Source organism: Arachis ipaensis, chromosome B05, assembly GCF_000816755.2.
Source record: "Arachis ipaensis cultivar K30076 chromosome B05, Araip1.1, whole genome shotgun sequence".
Taxonomy (NCBI): Eukaryota; Viridiplantae; Streptophyta; class Magnoliopsida; order Fabales; family Fabaceae; genus Arachis; species Arachis ipaensis.
Window position 1 is genome coordinate 115,100,381 of NC_029789.2, and position 18,854 is coordinate 115,119,234.

Consider the following 18,854-nt stretch of genomic DNA (forward strand, 5'->3'; position numbering starts at 1 on the left):
TGTGAGATTTTTAAACCTCCACAAATCTTGTAATTATTTTTTTATTTTTAATTTCAAACCGTTCATTAATCTCATCTCATTTATATATTCTCAAATTAGAAATTTATTTTTTAATATCGAAATTTAAAAATAGTTAGAGAGAGACAAATAGTTAGAACAAAATAAAAGCTTTTATTTATTCTGAGAACAACTACTAACTTCTTGTCCATAAAACATAGCAATGACATAGCCAATAATGTCTTACTCCAATATCAAAATACTAAAACAATAACCATCATATGCAACATATGATTTGAAATTCAAACAACATAAAATGCAATACAAGACAAAATGAAAAAAGTCATGATCAAATTTTAGGATGGCAGGATCAAGATGGAAAGAAGTCATGACACCTTTCTGCAGATAGCACAAACTTAGAATCTTTGGTAACTTATTGCCTAACTAATGATCTTTTCCACACCTAGTAAAAGGAACATTAGCATAAAATTAGCATTTTGACAGCAAATATGAAATTTTCACACTTAGATGCTACATTTGCTTCAAATAAAAATGGTAGAAATAAGGTTAAAAAGAATGTTGACTTTTGGTTGTTAGGGCTTGATCTTTGATGCAGACAGTCTCCAAATCAAGATATGCCAATCCAACTCTGCTGAGAACTTGATATCAACAAAGGAATCACATTGTAAGTATAACAAATAGTAACGCATGACACTTGGTATTTATATAAAACCAAGTGAAAAATATCCAAATTGTTTGGTAAGCCAGAGCATCTAGTGTATAGCGACAATCAACATACTAGTCACTAAACAAATTCAAATCAAGAAAAGGAGAATAGAAAAACAAAATAAAATAAATAAATAAATAAATAAATAAATAAAGGCATATTAAGACAGAAGATGTTGGAAGGCTCACCGTGTGGATGCTGACAACATTAGACTGAGCTTTCATAGTCTCGACTTCATGCTCTAGCTGCTGCTTCCAATCAGAAAGCAAGGTCTCATCTTGTACAAGTTTCAAATTAGAACTAATCCATGAACTATTGATGGCAACCAAACAAATTGTACAATAATATTAACCAACCCAGAAGCTGGTGACATATTCCTCCATCAGATTCTCTATATACAATGGATTCTTGAAATTATCCTTCTTCTGCAATAATTTGAACCAAGCAACAATAAGAATACAAAGTTAAATAAAAAAAGAGAATTAAGTTTTTAATAGATTTTTAACAGAAAAAGAAGCAATCAATCAGCTTTATTTATATTATCATTCCATAATGAAATTGCATCAACAAAATTAAATTAACAAATGTGAAAGCATATTTACTTATTCACAAAATCAAACAGAGAGAGTAATAAATCTCTAATAGCATAAATAAGAGAAAACAAAATCTATCAATAGAAAATGAAAGGAAAACTAAAAAAGAACCTTGAACTTTTCTGAGGATATCATTGAACACTTTCTCTGAGTTAACAAGGACAACATCCAAGAAATTATACGTAAGCACAAAATAAAGAATATCATATTAAAAAAAAGTCACACACATGTATAGAAATCAAATTTCAAATATTGCCAAAAATCACTGATTCCTTGAATAGCTAGATAAAAACAAAAAATTTTCTCACAAAATCAGTAAGCAAAAATATCTAGACTAATTGTGTCGCCATCAAGTTCACTGAATAATGGCAAATGTAACAAAAGCCAAATCCATTTTGGCTTTGGTTTTATTATCAAAAATGAAGCTAGATTAAGGGAGAGAAGGATTAAACACAAGCCAAACCTTTATTTCATTTTCCATTTCTGGTGTGAGACTGATTTGTTGGTGTATTCCAGACCGAGCAGCATCCATTGTAGACATGGTGAAAAGCCTTATTGCTTCTTTCACATCCTCCTCAGTAGCAACATGAGATCTGATGCAGGAGAAATTGAGTTAGACTGTCTAAGATGTAAGTACTATATCAAAAGAATAAACTGAAGGAGAAATACAAAGAATGATTAGATTTAGCTAATAAATTTAGTTTCTTATATGACATAGCATATTGAGGGATCAGTGGAATCATGTAATTTGGATTATCTTCCAATTCAAATACAAGAATTTAATTAAAAATTTGATAACATTATAAAAACTAATAGTAATTAAACATTTTATTTATTGTAGAAACATAAAAATAAAAGAGAGCTAGTAGAGAGTGCAGTGGGCCCAAATGATGTAACAGTGTACTGATAATATACACACAAACTAGAAAGAAATCACCGTGATTTCATTCAGCTCCTCTATTTCTATCCCCCCATTCTCCTCATATTTCTCCTATTTTATCTTCTCTATTTTCCTATTTCTACTCTATTCTATTTCCACTATTCTATATTACTATGATTGGTACCAAGTTCTTATAAAAGATTAACTAATGTTTTAATTAAACCGAAGCAGATATTGCGAACAGGCAAGTAAAGTCTATGAAAAATGATGGCAATACGTACAATATCATTTTGGCAAGTGTCTCATTCAACCTAACAATAGCTTCTAGTTACCTTACTATAATTGGTGTAGTAACTTCTCCAGTTTCATTGGTTTGCTGCCTCATATCCTGTATTTTATTGCAAAATGAATCAAATCAAAATTGACAAAGTATGGACAAGGCAATATATAAGAATTAACATAATCATAACTACATACTGATAACTGGTAAAAACTAAAAGAGATATCAAATTTCTTTCTGCTAATTAGTCACATATTCAACCTTACCTGCCTGATTTTCACATAACTTTTTTGCAGTAATGTTGCATCAGATTCTGATAGACGAAAGTTGCATTCAGTCCGACAATAGTGTAAATACCTATTTAACTCAAATTTAAGTTGATCTGCTAAATAATTGAACGAACTGCATAAAAACATAAGTTTAGAGATATAGCTTACCTCTTCAGCCAATTCTCTTCTTTAGAAACCATGTACAATGCACAAAAAGACTATACTAATTAGAATGAACCAAAGGAACCACCTCAAAACTCTTTAAACTGCGTGCGTATGCAAATTCACTTAGAAAACATATAGCAAGTAGATGCCAAAGTCTAGAATTAAAGCATAATAATCACTAATAATATATAAGTCTAAAATTAAAGCACAATAGCCATTAATTTGCGATACAATAGTACTAATAGACAGTCAAGAACAATAAAGAACAAAATCGGTAACCAAAACAACAATAAAGTACAATCAAACCAAAACCATAATCAAGTCAAGACATAAACTACATAACCAGTTAAACATTACTGAGCACTAGCAAGAAAAGGATCGCATAATCATATCAAATCTCACCTTAAATTGAGCAAAGGATGCAGCATGAGCTTCAAGAGCCTGACTACACTGTTGATCCATGGAGTAAAGTTGCATGTTTCCCTTCATTAATTGTGGCTTCTATGATAAAACAACAGCAAGCACAAATAAAGTAGATCAGGCTTGTAAACATCACAGTAACAAGATAATAATTGAGGTACAACTATACACAGATAATCCCAGCAATAATACATATAAAGACAAGAAAATATGAGCTAAAAAAACTATGGCATAGTTGAAATGTATTCCACCTGACCAAATAATCTAATATAGTAGGCATCAGAAATATACCTCCGGTGAACCAGGAGCAACGCCAATCAAGACCAACCATTTTTCTGTAGGATCACATCGTTAATTAATTATTTAGTTGTTGGCCAAATTGGCAGTTCTCTCAAACATCTTTACAGGCTCAGATTCACCTGCAAGTTACATTTATTTTTATTTTTATTTTTTGATAAAAAAATAATTTCATTAAGATGAAGAGCAGGATAAAATAAAATGGGGGATCATAGATCCCCTATACAAAAGCAAAAACATAAAACAAAATATTTACACCAATCTCATGATTTTTACACCAACTAGATACTAGGCGTCTAATTTTATCCCATAAAACATGCTAGTCAATAACTTTCAAACAAGCTACAAGCACAATGAGTGAGAATATGCATACATAGAAAATATAGAAGGGCCAAAGTATATTCATAATAATGAATTGATAAACAATATAGTATGATAAAAATTACCAGCAATTTACCAAGTTCAAGAGCAGCATCACCAAAAGCATCCTAGTTATTCAGAAAAAACCTTGTTATTCTCTTATTTTTCTTTTTCCTTTGCACATTCATAAATTAAGAATGTTATCATACCACACACTAGAACAAACAACAAGTGGGTTCAAAATAACACCACATGCATTAAAAATGGTAAGGGAGATTACGTTTCAAATTCCAATACCTTAACTACATAAGAAACTGAAATTAAAATTTCAAAAAGGACAGTTTCATAATACAAGAATATGAAAGCGTGTGTGTTACCTCTGCTCTTTCTCTTATTATCTGGATAGTTGATGAACCGATGATTCCAACAACATGCTCCAAGAATACGCATCTCTTGTTCATGGACTCCATCAGCGTAACTTTCCATTCTACTCCATTTCAATTGCAAAAGCAAAGAGAAAATCACAAATCGCAAAAAAGGAACTGAATCTAATTACACATGGAAAAAAAGCAGTGAAAAGTTCACCTAGACAAGCTATGGCAAAAACAACTCCAGGAATACCAGCACCTGTTCCAACATCCACGAGGCTAAGCTTCTCATGTGACAGCGCGCTGCCACAGCGCGTGCGGTAGCAATTCCTAAGAGGAGGGAGGATCTCGAGCGAGTCCTCGATGTGCCTCTCCATGACTTCGTCGGCGTCTTTGACTGCAGTGAGATTCATGCGCTGCAATTGAAAATGCGGAAATTAAGTGTTAATGTAGTTGAAGAGTTGAAAGAATTGGAAAGTATGCATTATGTATACCTTGTTCCATTGGAGAATAGCGTGAACGTAGAGATGGATCTGGTGTCTCTGGAGGGAGGATAGGGTTCGGAAGATGTAGAAGCTTCATGGCGACAACGACGAGGACATAAATGGCAGCAGCGACGATGAATGGTAGTAACGACGAGCTTACTCTCCCTCTGATCTCAGATGCTACGGTGAGCTTGATGGTGACAATAGCGAATAGATGAATACGGTGGCGGCAAGTAGATCTAGGGTTTCATTAGATCTCACTCTTCTTTCTCTCCATTTTTTTGGACGAATTTTGTTTGGAGTGAAATTTGTTTGGGTTTATTGAGAGTAGGTTAGGGGCTCATTATTTGTTTGAGTAATTGGGCTTAAGAATTTAAATTAGCATTAATTAATGGAAGTTTCATATTTTGCTATAAATAAAATATGTTATGGAGGTTTTCTAAAATCTCCACAAAAAAATTCCCATAAACAAGCATAAATCTTGTAGTGATAGATGCCCATTTGAGTCGCTATAGTGAAGAATTGCAGTGGTGATGAGTACCCTTCTGGTGAATCTTGTGGAGACAACTATGTAGTAATCCTTTTGATTTGCTTATACATATAAATAGTTTTATTAGTGGAAACCTTGATAATATCTCTTGTTGTTAGCTATATATGATTGTAATTTATAATCACAGTCTTTTAACACTTGTTGATTTGTTAAGTATCATTCTAAAATATTCACTAAAATATTTTTTTTTTAATTCTAGGTTGCAGATTTTGAATCACCGGCATAGACAAGACCATTTTCTTCTGTTAGTCATGAGCTTCAACAACATAGACCATCCAACAATTAAAGGAGTTTTATGATTGAATTGTTAACTTTTCATGTTTGGATTAAGTTAGGAGTTTTAAAATTTACATGTTATAGATTATGACTATGTACAACGTGTAGAATTCAACTTTGAAATACATTGTTGCTATTTTTTGAAATACAATGCTATTTTTGTAGAATTCAACTTTGATGTTAGTGAGATTATGACAGTTTAAAATAGTCACTGAATACATAAAAAGTGGTCACAGAAATTAGTGACTTATTGATGGTTTCAAATTGAGAAACCATCACTAAAAATATTGTGAGCGGTTTAGACAGCCATTAAATATACCTAAAAGCTGTAATAAAAACTAATAATTTAGTTACGATTTCAAATCGTCGCTAAAAAATTATTGACGGGTTAAAACAGTCACAAAATATAAGAAAAAACAGCCATTGGATTTAGTAATTTAATGACACTTTTAAAACGTCGCGAAATATAACACAAAAAACATTTTGACAAGTGTTTGCAAATTAGTGACGGTTTTATATTTCAAAAATCGTCATAAACAATTTAACGACACTTCTTATTAAGGGTGGTTTAAAACTGTCACTATGGCAGCTGGCGACGCTCAAATCTATGAATTTTTTTTTAATCGTCGCAAAAATATTTAGTGATCGCTAAAACTGTCGTCCAGCATTAAAAAAATTCGTCGCAAAAATACTGTTTTATTGTAGTGAATGTCTTTATTTTTTTGCTATTATAAAAAAAAATAACACATTGCAAACTCTCTATAAGCACAATCCGCAGTTCAAAATAGACACAAATAAGAGCTTCAAGTGGTAAAACTCAAAGCAAGGGAAAACCAAAGTGAGATACTGGCATGTAATATGGTGCCACAGTATCAAAAACAATAATGGCAACATATATAGAAGATTGAAGAACCATATTCAGACTCGAGAAATTTGTGTAGTAAACGCCAGCAAATAAAACAACACACGCAGGTTAAGGTCCATCCGATCCCTTCCAAAGCAGAAGGTAGACAGTTTAACTTTCTTGAACAAGTCAACAAGCCTACGATCCAAACGGGGTCTTGTAGGTTGTTGTTGTGTCGAGACTTAGCTTATTATTATTAATGAAAATAAAATCTCTGACCAAATCAGAATGCTAACAATATTAATAGTATAAAATTGATGTAAACTATAAGTACCTTGTGCCCGGAAGCCTCGGTTATTACTTATTAGAGTTGTGGGTAGCGTGTTTTGTGCTTAAAACACATGCATGTAAGCAACCGATCCACAACACGAGTTGTGTTGGGACCGCGTGATTTTATTATTATTATTATTATTACTGCGATCAAGTTGGTTTAATATTTTATTAACATAATAAAAATTAATTGAATAAAAAGAAAGAGACATATAAGAAAAAGAAAAAAGATTTGGTTAAATTTGATTAAAAAATAATTTATTTGTCTAGCATTTCTCCTCTCTTATTCGTTATTATAAGATAGAGCTTAAATAATTTTTTTAAATTAAGATTTATATTTAATTTTATAATTTCACAAATCATTTTTCATTTGAATAATGCAAAATGTTTAATTGAATAAAAATATGGCGCAGCCGTGCATCTGAAAAAGTGACAAAAGATCTTAGATATTGTAATGCTAGACTATGGGTTTAATGTGCTAGCTAGTTTAATAGTTGCCACATAATTCTAGTTAGATATAATTAATAATATTAATAGGTATCATGATTTGTATGCCAGCTTGCATCATGAGGACCTGAAACCCTTTTTTTCCCTTCGGTTGATAATAATAATATCGATTGATGAAGTTTGATTTTCATTGTTAATTAAAAACGAAAAAGGGTTTGATGTTTATTATTTAGATTTTTTATATAACTATGAAGTTTCTTGATCTGCAAGTTATTAAAAAACAGAGAAGTAATGCAGAGAAGATGTGATTGAGAGAAATTGTATTAAAGTGTTTATGTAATTGGGCACCGAATTCGATGGTCCAGAACATTTGGACTATTAAATGGTCCCATAACAAAATATATTTTTTAAGTTTTTTTAATAACTGCTAAATAGTTCTTTTTTAATTTTAATTACAAATTAACCCCATATATTTATTTAATTATAAAAATTATTTTTTATTTTATAAATTATTATTTTATTATTCATCTATCATGTTTATTAACAATCAAAAACAAAAACAATAACGAATTAGATCTTCCATTGATCATAATAAACCTCTTGGGCATTCCAATCGATTAAAAGTTTATATTTGATCCATGACGTTCGTGATGAACCATAAAATCGTGTTTTCTTGAAAACCAATCGATTGGATTATCAAAACAATAGATTGAATTATAACTCAATCGATTGGATTACAGTTTATCACAAAACAATTGATTGAAAATGGTAAGGCATGCAGCATGGTTTTCGCATAAATCAATCGATTGGTCATATTACCCAATTGATTGAATGATGAATAAAATGTGGATTTTTTATAATTCAATCGATTGTTTATACTTTTCAATCGATTGAATGCTTCAAAATAACCTGAGGTCTCACCAAAACAATCGATTGCTTTTGTTACTCAGTCGATTGCTTTTGGCAAAACAATATGGATTATTATTACGATGCACTTCACATGCGTCATGTCACAAACCCAAACACCAATTAATCCACGCAACGCATGCACCTTCTTACCCTCTTTTTACTTAGCTATTCCTTCCAACAATTGTTGTAGTTCTGAACTTCTTCTTAGTATGCTTGATAAAATCAGAAAAGTTGTCTTTCTGATCATCCTTATTGTTAGCACGGTTCTTGACAATTGGAACACCATTATTAGTCACGTCAGCCGAAGTGTGGCTAGTTTCCTCCCTAAGGTGCCCAAACGTCGCCATGCTCAATTTATTCTTACCACGTTTAATGAAACTGTTGAAAGCGTCATCGTTCGAGAGTGGTTTCTTACCACGTTACTCTGAGTGCGCCACGCATAAAATCCATATTGTTTTGCCAAAAGCAATCGATTGAGTAACAAAAGCAATCGATTGAATTGTGAGACCCAGGTTGTTTTAAAGCATTCAATCGATTGGAAATTCTAAACAATCGATTGAATTATAAAAAATCCACATTTTATTCATCATTCAATCAATTGGGTAATATGACCAATCGATTGATTTATGCGAAAACCATGCTACCTTGCAATTTCCAATCGATTGTTTTGTGATAAACTGTAATCCAATCGATTGATTTTCAAGGAAACACGATTTTATGGTTCATCACGAACGTCACGGATTAAATATAAACTTTTAATCGATTGGAATGCCCAAGAGGTTTATTACGATCAATGAAAGATCTAATTCGTTATTGTTTTTGTTTTTGATTGTTAATAAACATGATAGATGAATAATAAAATAATAATTTATAAAATAAAAAATAATTTTTATAATTAAATAAATATATGGAGTTAATTTGTAATTAAAATTAAAAAAGAACTATTTAGCAGTTATTAAAAAAACTTAAAAAATATATTTTGTTATGGGACCATTTAATAGTCCAAATGTTCTGGACCATCGAATTCGGTGCCCAATTACATAAACACTTTAATACAATTTCTCTCAATCACATCTTCTCTGCATTACTTCTCTGTTTTTTAATAACTTGCAGATCAAGAAACTTCATAGTTATATAAAAAATCTAAATAATAAACATCAAACCCTTTTTCGTTTTTAATTAACAATGAAAATCAAACTTCATCAATCGATATTATTATTATCAACCGAAGGGAAAAAAAGGGTTTCAGGTCCTCATGATGCAAGCTGGCATACAAATCATGATACCTATTAATATTATTAATTATATCTAACTAGAATTATGTGGCAACTATTAAACTAGCTAGCACATTAAACCCATAGTCTAGCATTACAATATCTAAGATCTTTTGTCACTTTTTCAGATGCACGGCTGCGCCATATTTTTATTCAATTAAACATTTTGCATTATTCAAATGAAAAATGATTTGTGAAATTATAAAATTAAATATAAATCTTAATTTAAAAAAATTATTTAAGCTCTATCTTATAATAACGAATAAGAGAGGAGAAATGCTAGACAAATAAATTATTTTTTAATCAAATTTAACCAAATCTTTTTTCTTTTTCTTATATGTCTCTTTCTTTTTATTCAATTAATTTTTATTATGTTAATAAAATATTAAACCAACTTGATCGCAGTAATAATAATAATAATAATAAAATCACGCGGTCCCAACACAACTCGTGTTGTGGATCGGTTGCTTACATGCATGTGTTTTAAGCACAAAACACGCTACCCACAACTCTAATAAGTAATAACCGAGGCTTCCGGGCACAAGGTACTTATAGTTTACATCAATTTTATACTATTAATATTGTTAGCATTCTGATTTGGTCAGAGATTTTATTTTCATTAATAATAATAAGCTAAGTCTCGACACAACAACAACCTACAAGACCCCGTTTGGATCGTAGGCTTGTTGACTTGTTCAAGAAAGTTAAACTGTCTACCTTCTGCTTTGGAAGGGATCGGATGGACCTTAACCTGCGTGTGTTGTTTTATTTGCTGGCGTTTACTACACAAATTTCTCGAGTCTGAATATGGTTCTTCAATCTTCTATATATGTTGCCATTATTGTTTTTGATACTGTGGCACCATATTACATGCCAGTATCTCACTTTGGTTTTCCCTTGCTTTGAGTTTTACCACTTGAAGCTCTTATTTGTGTCTATTTTGAACTGCGGATTGTGCTTATAGAGAGTTTGCAATGTGTTATTTTTTTTTATAATAGCAAAAAAATAAAGACATTCACTACAATAAAACAGTATTTTTGCGACGAATTTTTTTAATGCTGGACGACAGTTTTAGCGATCACTAAATATTTTTGCGACGATTAAAAAAAAATTCATAGATTTGAGCGTCGCCAGCTGCCATAGTGACAGTTTTAAACCACCCTTAATAAGAAGTGTCGTTAAATTGTTTATGACGATTTTTGAAATATAAAACCGTCACTAATTTGCAAACACTTGTCAAAATGTTTTTTGTGTTATATTTCGCGACGTTTTAAAAGTGTCATTAAATTACTAAATCCAATGGCTGTTTTTTCTTATATTTTGTGACTGTTTTAACCCGTCAATAATTTTTTAGCGACGATTTGAAATCGTAACTAAATTATTAGTTTTTATTACAGCTTTTAGGTATATTTAATGGCTGTCTAAACCGCTCACAATATTTTTAGTGATGGTTTCTCAATTTGAAACCATCAATAAGTCACTAATTTCTGTGACCACTTTTTATGTATTCAGTGACTATTTTAAACTGTCATAATCTCACTAACATCAAAGTTGAATTCTACAAAAATAGCATTGTATTTCAAAAAATAGCAACAATGTATTTCAAAGTTGAATTCTACACGTTGTACATAGTCATAATCTATAACATGTAAATTTTAAAACTCCTAACTTAATCCAAACATGAAAAGTTAACAATTCAATCATAAAACTCCTTTAATTGTTGGATGGTCTATGTTGTTGAAGCTCATGACTAACAGAAGAAAATGGTCTTGTCTATGCCGGTGATTCAAAATCTGCAACCTAGAATTAAAAAAAAAATATTTTAGTGAATATTTTAGAATGATACTTAACAAATCAACAAGTGTTAAAAGACTGTGATTATAAATTACAATCATATATAGCTAACAACAAGAGATATTATCAAGGTTTCCACTAATAAAACTATTTATATGTATAAGCAAATCAAAAGGATTACTACATAGTTGTCTCCACAAGATTCACCAGAAGGGTACTCATCACCACTGCAATTCTTCACTATAGCGACTCAAATGGGCATCTATCACTACAAGATTTATGCTTGTTTATGGGAATTTTTTTGTGGAGATTTTAGAAAACCTCCATAACATATTTTATTTATAGCAAAATATGAAACTTCCATTAATTAATGCTAATTTAAATTCTTAAGCCCAATTACTCAAACAAATAATGAGCCCCTAACCTACTCTCAATAAACCCAAACAAATTTCACTCCAAACAAAATTCGTCCAAAAAAATGGAGAGAAAGAAGAGTGAGATCTAATGAAACCCTAGATCTACTTGCCGCCACCGTATTCATCTATTCGCTATTGTCACCATCAAGCTCACCGTAGCATCTGAGATCAGAGGGAGAGTAAGCTCGTCGTTACTACCATTCATCGTCGCTGCTGCCATTTATGTCCTCGTCGTTGTCGCCATGAAGCTTCTACATCTTCCGAACCCTATCCTCCCTCCAGAGACACCAGATCCATCTCTACGTTCACGCTATTCTCCAATGGAACAAGGTATACATAATGCATACTTTCCAATTCTTTCAACTCTTCAACTACATTAACACTTAATTTCCGCATTTTCAATTGCAGCGCATGAATCTCACTGCAGTCAAAGACGCCGACGAAGTCATGGAGAGGCACATCGAGGACTCGCTCGAGATCCTCCCTCCTCTTAGGAATTGCTACCGCACGCGCTGTGGCAGCGCGCTGTCACATGAGAAGCTTAGCCTCGTGGATGTTGGAACAGGTGCTGGTATTCCTGGAGTTGTTTTTGCCATAGCTTGTCTAGGTGAACTTTTCACTGCTTTTTTTCCATGTGTAATTAGATTCAGTTCCTTTTTTGCGATTTGTGATTTTCTCTTTGCTTTTGCAATTGAAATGGAGTAGAATGGAAAGTTACGCTGATGGAGTCCATGAACAAGAGATGCGTATTCTTGGAGCATGTTGTTGGAATCATCGGTTCATCAACTATCCAGATAATAAGAGAAAGAGCAGAGGTAACACACACGCTTTCATATTCTTGTATTATGAAACTGTCCTTTTTGAAATTTTAATTTCAGTTTCTTATGTAGTTAAGGTATTGGAATTTGAAACGTAATCTCCCTTACCATTTTTAATGCATGTGGTGTTATTTTGAACCCACTTGTTGTTTGTTCTAGTGTGTGGTATGATAACATTCTTAATTTATGAATGTGCAAAGGAAAAAGAAAAATAAGAGAATAACAAGGTTTTTTCTGAATAACTAGGATGCTTTTGGTGATGCTGCTCTTGAACTTGGTAAATTGCTGGTAATTTTTATCATACTATATTGTTTATCAATTCATTATTATGAATATACTTTGGCCCTTCTATATTTTCTATGTATGCATATTCTCACTCATTGTGCTTGTAGCTTGTTTGAAAGTTATTGACTAGCATGTTTTATGGGATAAAATTAGACGCCTAGTATCTAGTTGGTGTAAAAATCATGAGATTGGTGTAAATATTTTGTTTTATGTTTTTGCTTTTGTATAGGGGATCTATGATCCCCCATTTTATTTTATCCTGCTCTTCATCTTAATGAAATTATTTTTTTATCAAAAAATAAAAATAAAAATAAATGTAACTTGCAGGTGAATCTGAGCCTGTAAAGATGTTTGAGAGAACTGCCAATTTGGCCAACAACTAAATAATTAATTAACGATGTGATCCTACAGAAAAATGGTTGGTCTTGATTGGCGTTGCTCCTGGTTCACCGGAGGTATATTTCTGATGCCTACTATATTAGATTATTTGGTCAGGTGGAATACATTTCAACTATGCCATAGTTTTTTTAGCTCATATTTTCTTGTCTTTATATGTATTATTGCTGGGATTATCTGTGTATAGTTGTACCTCAATTATTATCTTGTTACTGTGATGTTTACAAGCCTGATCTACTTTATTTGTGCTTGCTGTTGTTTTATCATAGAAGCCACAATTAATGAAGGGAAACATGCAACTTTACTCCATGGATCAACAGTGTAGTCAGGCTCTTGAAGCTCATGCTGCATCCTTTGCTCAATTTAAGGTGAGATTTGATATGATTATGCGATCCTTTTCTTGCTAGTGCTCAGTAATGTTTAACTGGTTATGTAGTTTATGTCTTGACTTGATTATGGTTTTGGTTTGATTGTACTTTATTGTTGTTTTGGTTACCGATTTTGTTCTTTATTGTTCTTGACTGTCTATTAGTACTATTGTATCGCAAATTAATGGCTATTGTGCTTTAATTTTAGACTTATATATTATTAGTGATTATTATGCTTTAATTCTAGACTTTGGCATCTACTTGCTATATGTTTTCTAAGTGAATTTGCATACGCACGCAGTTTAAAGAGTTTTGAGGTGGTTCCTTTGGTTCATTCTAATTAGTATAGTCTTTTTGTGCATTGTACATGGTTTCTAAAGAAGAGAATTGGCTGAAGAGGTAAGCTATATCTCTAAACTTATGTTTTTATGCAGTTCGTTCAATTATTTAGCAGATCAACTTAAATTTGAGTTAAATAGGTATTTACACTATTGTCGGACTGAATGCAACTTTCGTCTATCAGAATCTGATGCAACATTACTGCAAAAAAGTTATGTGAAAATCAGGCAGGTAAGGTTGAATATGTGACTAATTAGCAGAAAGAAATTTGATATCTCTTTTAGTTTTTACCAGTTATCAGTATGTAGTTATGATTATGTTAATTCTTATATATTGCCTTGTCCATACTTTGTCAATTTTGATTTGATTCATTTTGCAATAAAATACAGGATATGAGGCAGCAAACCAATGAAACTGGAGAAGTTACTACACCAATTATAGTAAGGTAACTAGAAGCTATTGTTAGGTTGAATGAGACACTTGCCAAAATGATATTGTACGTATTGCCATCATTTTTCATAGACTTTACTTGCCTGTTCGCAATATCTGCTTCGGTTTAATTAAAACATTAGTTAATCTTTTATAAGAACTTGGTACCAATCATAGTAATATAGAATAGTGGAAATAGAATAGAGTAGAAATAGGAAAATAGAGAAGATAAAATAGGAGAAATATGAGGAGAATGGGGGGATAGAAATAGAGGAGCTGAATGAAATCACGGTGATTTCTTTCTAGTTTGTGTGTATATTATCAGTACACTGTTACATCATTTGGGCCCACTGCACTCTCTACTAGCTCTCTTTTATTTTTATGTTTCTACAATAAATAAAATGTTTAATTACTATTAGTTTTTATAATGTTATCAAATTTTTAATTAAATTCTTGTATTTGAATTGGAAGATAATCCAAATTACATGATTCCACTGATCCCTCAATATGCTATGTCATATAAGAAACTAAATTTATTAGCTAAATATAATCATTCTTTGTATTTCTCCTTCAGTTTATTCTTTTGATATAGTACTTACATCTTAGACAGTCTAACTCAATTTCTCCTGCATCAGATCTCATGTTGCTACTGAGGAGGATGTGAAAGAAGCAATAAGGCTTTTCACCATGTCTACAATGGATGCTGCTCGGTCTGGAATACACCAACAAATCAGTCTCACACCAGAAATGGAAAATGAAATAAAGGTTTGGCTTGTGTTTAATCCTTCTCTCCCTTAATCTAGCTTCATTTTTGATAATAAAACCAAAGCCAAAATGGATTTGGCTTTTGTTACATTTGCCATTATTCAGTGAACTTGATGGCGACACAATTAGTCTTAGATATTTTTGCTTACTAATTTTGCGAGAAAATTTTTGTTTTTATCTAGCTATTCATGGAATCAGTGATTTTCAGCAATATTTGAAGTTTGATTTCTATACATGTGCATGACACTCTTTTTTCTAATATGATATCCTTTATTTTATGCTAACGTATAATTTCTTGAATGTTGTCCTTGTTAACTCAGAGAAAGTGTTCAATGATATCCTCAGAAAAGTTCAAGGTTCTTTTTTAGTTTTCCTTTCATTTTCTATTGATAGATTTTGTTTTCTCTTATTTATGCTATTAGAGATTTATTACTCTCTCTGTTTGATTTTGTGAATAAGTAAATATGCTTTCACATTTGTTAATTTAATTTTGTTGATGCAATTTCATTATGGAATGATAATATAAATAAAGCTGATTGATTGCTTCTTTTTCTGTTAAAAATCTATTAAAAACTTAATTCTCTTTTTTTATTTAACTTTGTATTCTTATTGTTGCTTGGTTCAAATTATTGCAGAAGAAGGATAATTTCAAGAATCCATTGTATATAGAGAATCTGATGGAGGAATATGTCACCAGCTTCTGGGTTGGTTAATATTATTGTACAATTTGTTTGGTTGCCATCAATAGTTCATGGATTAGTTCTAATTTGAAACTTGTACAAGATGAGACCTTGCTTTCTGATTGGAAGCAGCAGCTAGAGCATGAAGTCGAGACTATGAAAGCTCAGTCTAATGTTGTCAGCATCCACACGGTGAGCCTTCCAACATCTTCTGTCTTAATATGCCTTTATTTATTTATTTATTTATTTATTTATTTTATTTTGTTTTTCTATTCTCCTTTTCTTGATTTGAATTTGTTTAGTGACTAGTATGTTGATTGTCGCTATACACTAGATGCTCTGGCTTACCAAACAATTTGGATATTTTTCACTTGGTTTTATATAAATACCAAGTGTCATGCGTTACTATTTGTTATACTTACAATGTGATTCCTTTGTTGATATCAAGTTCTCAGCAGAGTTGGATTGGCATATCTTGATTTGGAGACTGTCTGCATCAAAGATCAAGCCCTAACAACCAAAAGTCAACATTCTTTTTAACCTTATTTCTACCATTTTTATTTGAAGCAAATGTAGCATCTAAGTGTGAAAATTTCATATTTGCTGTCAAAATGCTAATTTTATGCTAATGTTCCTTTTACTAGGTGTGGAAAAGATCATTAGTTAGGCAATAAGTTACCAAAGATTCTAAGTTTGTGCTATCTGCAGAAAGGTGTCATGACTTCTTTCCATCTTGATCCTGCCATCCTAAAATTTGATCATGACTTTTTTCATTTTGTCTTGTATTGCATTTTATGTTGTTTGAATTTCAAATCATATGTTGCATATGATGGTTATTGTTTTAGTATTTTGATATTGGAGTAAGACATTATTGGCTATGTCATTGCTATGTTTTATGGACAAGAAGTTAGTAGTTGTTCTCAGAATAAATAAAAGCTTTTATTTTGTTCTAACTATTTGTCTCTCTCTAACTATTTTTAAATTTCGATATTAAAAAATAAATTTCTAATTTGAGAATATATAAATGAGATGAGATTAATGAACGGTTTGAAATTAAAAATAAAAAAATAATTACAAGATTTGTGGAGGTTTAAAAATCTCACAAAATAGTTAATTTTTGTTAAATTAAAAAATCAATTTGTGGGGGTTTTAAACTGTCACAAAAGTGATTTAAAAATGTCACAAAAATTCAATATAAAACCTCCACTAAACACATACAAAACCTCCACGGAATAGATTGTGGAAGTTTTTAAAAACTCCCACAAAAGACCTCGTGGCACCTCAAAATTTGGGGGTTTTAGAAACCCCTACAAACCATTTGGTGGGGGTTATAAACCTCCACAAATAAAAAAAAACTGCCACAAATAAACAAAAACCTTGTAGTGTATCTACTACTTTTTCTCCAGAGCCTACTCTAGATATTGCTTCTTCTCTTTATCAAGCCAAAACTATACACTACAATAGAGAATGTGCATATTACATGTTACATGGTATTAGAATTAGGCAACTAAAATAAGTTCTGAAGTTGTTTAAATGAAATTAGTTGGAATCTGACAGCAAGTGGACCAAGGCGAAACCCACAAATATTATACCTCTATGAACTAATCAAACCAATAAGAACCATAATTTTGGCAAACTCTGCTCATTTCATAAATGGAAAACAGAGGTATGTTGTGAACGGTATGTCATATGTTGCACCAAATACACCACTGAAGCCAGCTGACTACTTCAACATCACTGGAGTTTTCTCTGTTGGGACCATCCCTACCAGCCCTTCAAGGGGCACTAATAATGCCTACTTCCAAACGTCTGTGATGGGGCCAGTTTCCATGATTTTGTGCATATACATTTATGTGAGATTGTATAATAGGTAGGTTCAGTAGTGGAAGGTGGACACCTCAAAGTAGAGCACATTACAATTTTAGAGATGCTGTATGTAGATGCACCACTTAGGTACAAAATAATAACCATGCAAGCATAGTGTTATATAATTGTAATAATAGTAATGAATATATGAATTTAGTGAACTTATTAGGTGTACCCTAAGTCATGGACAGCAATATACGTGGCACTAGACAATGTGGGAATGTGGAACCTAAGGTCTGAGAATTGGAGAATTGGGTATATCAAGTGATCGTACATCTTACCCTTAGTCACCCTTGTTCTAAAATTGCACTTCAAACAAGGGCACACAGTTGCTTCAGCTGAACTATTTTTAAAGATAAAATTAATAAACCTCCTAACCCCTCGCTCATACTCTATTGAGTTTCATGGCATTGTGATCCATGACTTATCCATTGTACAAATATGAGAATCTTCCTTCAAATTTCAAACAAGAGTATATCTTTAATTCTATCTACAATGTAATAAATACTATACTATCAAAAGTACAATGCAATAAAAATATAGAAAAACTGCATACAAATATATTTCAATCAATTAAATAACGAACTATGTGCAATAGTAAAAATAAAAATGAAGGAAAAACTAACTAAATATGGAAATGTCACAAGGAAGCTCCACCCTTGCGACAATAATTGTTCGAATCTTCTCCCTACTTTCACAAAATACATTACAATAACTGTTTAAGAAAAGAAAAATATAAGTTTAAGAAAGTCTAAAATAGTTCACCATTGCCATTTATTTATCTCCATAGCAAGAAGATTCCATAATTAAAACATAAAATTGATCACGAACAATAAATAGAACATGTACTCTTTGTTTAAGACAACATTTTAGTTTACTTTAATCTAATGTAGTGAGGGACACCAAAAAAGGAGTCATCACTGGCACTATTCAAGTTCTGTCGAGAAAAAAATAGAACAACAATTGGGAGAAAAGTAAGTACATCGGACAGAGAAAATTTGATGTTTATTAGGAAATAACCAATGAACTAAAACAACAGAGGACTTAAAAATTACAATAGGTATGTAATGTGATGAGTACTGTGAAAATTTAATTTAATTAACCTTTGGCACGCTTAATCAGTTTTGTGAGGGATTGAGTGTAACACCCTACCACGCAGAGTCTTATGCTATAGTCATAAAACTGAGGTGGCGAGGTATTACGACCTCTATATATATATATATATAT

General features: G+C 31.6%; 4 protein-coding genes across 7 annotated transcripts; 2 read left to right on the forward strand and 2 right to left on the reverse strand.

Annotated features, from left to right (window-relative positions):
* Nucleotides 1,748-3,719, reverse strand: LOC107640919 (DNA replication licensing factor MCM5-like). The gene is made up of 5 exons (XM_016344423.2): nt 3,623-3,719; nt 2,915-3,412; nt 2,744-2,834; nt 2,530-2,585; nt 1,748-1,910 (listed from the first exon to the last, which is right to left on the reverse strand). The coding sequence occupies exons 2-5, from the start codon at nt 2,944-2,946 to the stop codon at nt 1,748-1,750; spliced, it is 342 nt and encodes a 113-aa protein (XP_016199909.1). The 5' UTR covers nt 2,947-3,412; nt 3,623-3,719.
* LOC107642000 (ribosomal RNA small subunit methyltransferase G-like) lies at nt 4,023-5,166 on the reverse strand. 2 transcript variants are annotated; one of them, XR_001620570.2, is made up of 3 exons: nt 4,851-5,166; nt 4,574-4,772; nt 4,023-4,475 (listed from the first exon to the last, which is right to left on the reverse strand). XR_001620570.2 is itself a non-coding variant. In XM_021103539.1 (2 exons), exons 1-2 carry the CDS (start codon nt 4,767-4,769, stop codon nt 4,309-4,311), a joined length of 363 nt encoding a protein of 120 aa, XP_020959198.1. In that variant the 5' UTR covers nt 4,770-4,833; the 3' UTR covers nt 4,023-4,308. The 2 variants fall into 2 exon arrangements, 1 of the variants encoding a protein (XP_020959198.1); XM_021103539.1 differs by lacking the exon at nt 4,851-5,166 and having other exon boundaries at nt 4,574-4,833.
* Nucleotides 11,696-12,833, forward strand: LOC110262970 (ribosomal RNA small subunit methyltransferase G-like). Of its 2 annotated transcripts, XR_002347981.1 has the most exons (3): nt 11,696-12,011; nt 12,090-12,288; nt 12,387-12,833. XR_002347981.1 is itself a non-coding variant. In XM_021103540.1 (2 exons), exons 1-2 carry the CDS (start codon nt 12,093-12,095, stop codon nt 12,551-12,553), a joined length of 363 nt encoding a protein of 120 aa, XP_020959199.1. In that variant the 5' UTR covers nt 12,029-12,092; the 3' UTR covers nt 12,554-12,833. The 2 variants fall into 2 exon arrangements, 1 of the variants encoding a protein (XP_020959199.1); XM_021103540.1 differs by lacking the exon at nt 11,696-12,011 and having other exon boundaries at nt 12,029-12,288.
* LOC107640920 (DNA replication licensing factor MCM5-like) lies at nt 13,138-15,438 on the forward strand. 2 transcript variants are annotated; one of them, XM_016344424.2, is made up of 5 exons: nt 13,139-13,239; nt 13,450-13,947; nt 14,028-14,118; nt 14,277-14,332; nt 14,952-15,437. In XM_016344424.2, exons 2-5 carry the CDS (start codon nt 13,916-13,918, stop codon nt 15,112-15,114), a joined length of 342 nt encoding a protein of 113 aa, XP_016199910.1. In that variant the 5' UTR covers nt 13,139-13,239; nt 13,450-13,915; the 3' UTR covers nt 15,115-15,437. The 2 variants fall into 2 exon arrangements, with proteins under 2 accessions (XP_020959200.1, XP_016199910.1); XM_021103541.1 differs by having other exon boundaries at nt 13,138-13,239; nt 13,450-14,118; nt 14,952-15,438.

Excerpts from the sequence above, each read along its gene's own strand:
- LOC107640919 (XM_016344423.2), bottom strand. The coding sequence starts at position 2,946 with ATGGTTTCTAAAGAAGAGAATTGGCTGAAGAG. Across the intron at positions 2,835-2,914 it reads GAAGAGAATTGGCTGAAGAG|GTATTTACACTATTGTCGGA; the intron begins GTAAGCTATATC and ends TGAGTTAAATAG. Across the intron at positions 1,911-2,529 it reads ACTACACCAATTATAGTAAG|ATCTCATGTTGCTACTGAGG; the intron begins GTAACTAGAAGC and ends CTCCTGCATCAG.
- LOC107642000 (XM_021103539.1), bottom strand. The coding sequence starts at position 4,769 with ATGAATCTCACTGCAGTCAAAGACGCCGACGAAGTCATGGAGAGGCAC. Across the intron at positions 4,476-4,573 it reads TTTTGCCATAGCTTGTCTAG|AATGGAAAGTTACGCTGATG; the intron begins GTGAACTTTTCA and ends GAAATGGAGTAG.
- LOC107640920 (XM_021103541.1), top strand. The coding sequence starts at position 13,969 with ATGTTTTTATGCAGTTCGTTCAATTATTTAGCAGATCAACTTAAATTT. Across the intron at positions 14,119-14,276 it reads GTTATGTGAAAATCAGGCAG|GATATGAGGCAGCAAACCAA; the intron begins GTAAGGTTGAAT and ends AATAAAATACAG. Across the intron at positions 14,333-14,951 it reads ACTACACCAATTATAGTAAG|ATCTCATGTTGCTACTGAGG; the intron begins GTAACTAGAAGC and ends CTCCTGCATCAG.
- LOC110262970 (XM_021103540.1), top strand. The coding sequence starts at position 12,093 with ATGAATCTCACTGCAGTCAAAGACGCCGACGAAGTCATGGAGAGGCAC. Across the intron at positions 12,289-12,386 it reads TTTTGCCATAGCTTGTCTAG|AATGGAAAGTTACGCTGATG; the intron begins GTGAACTTTTCA and ends GAAATGGAGTAG.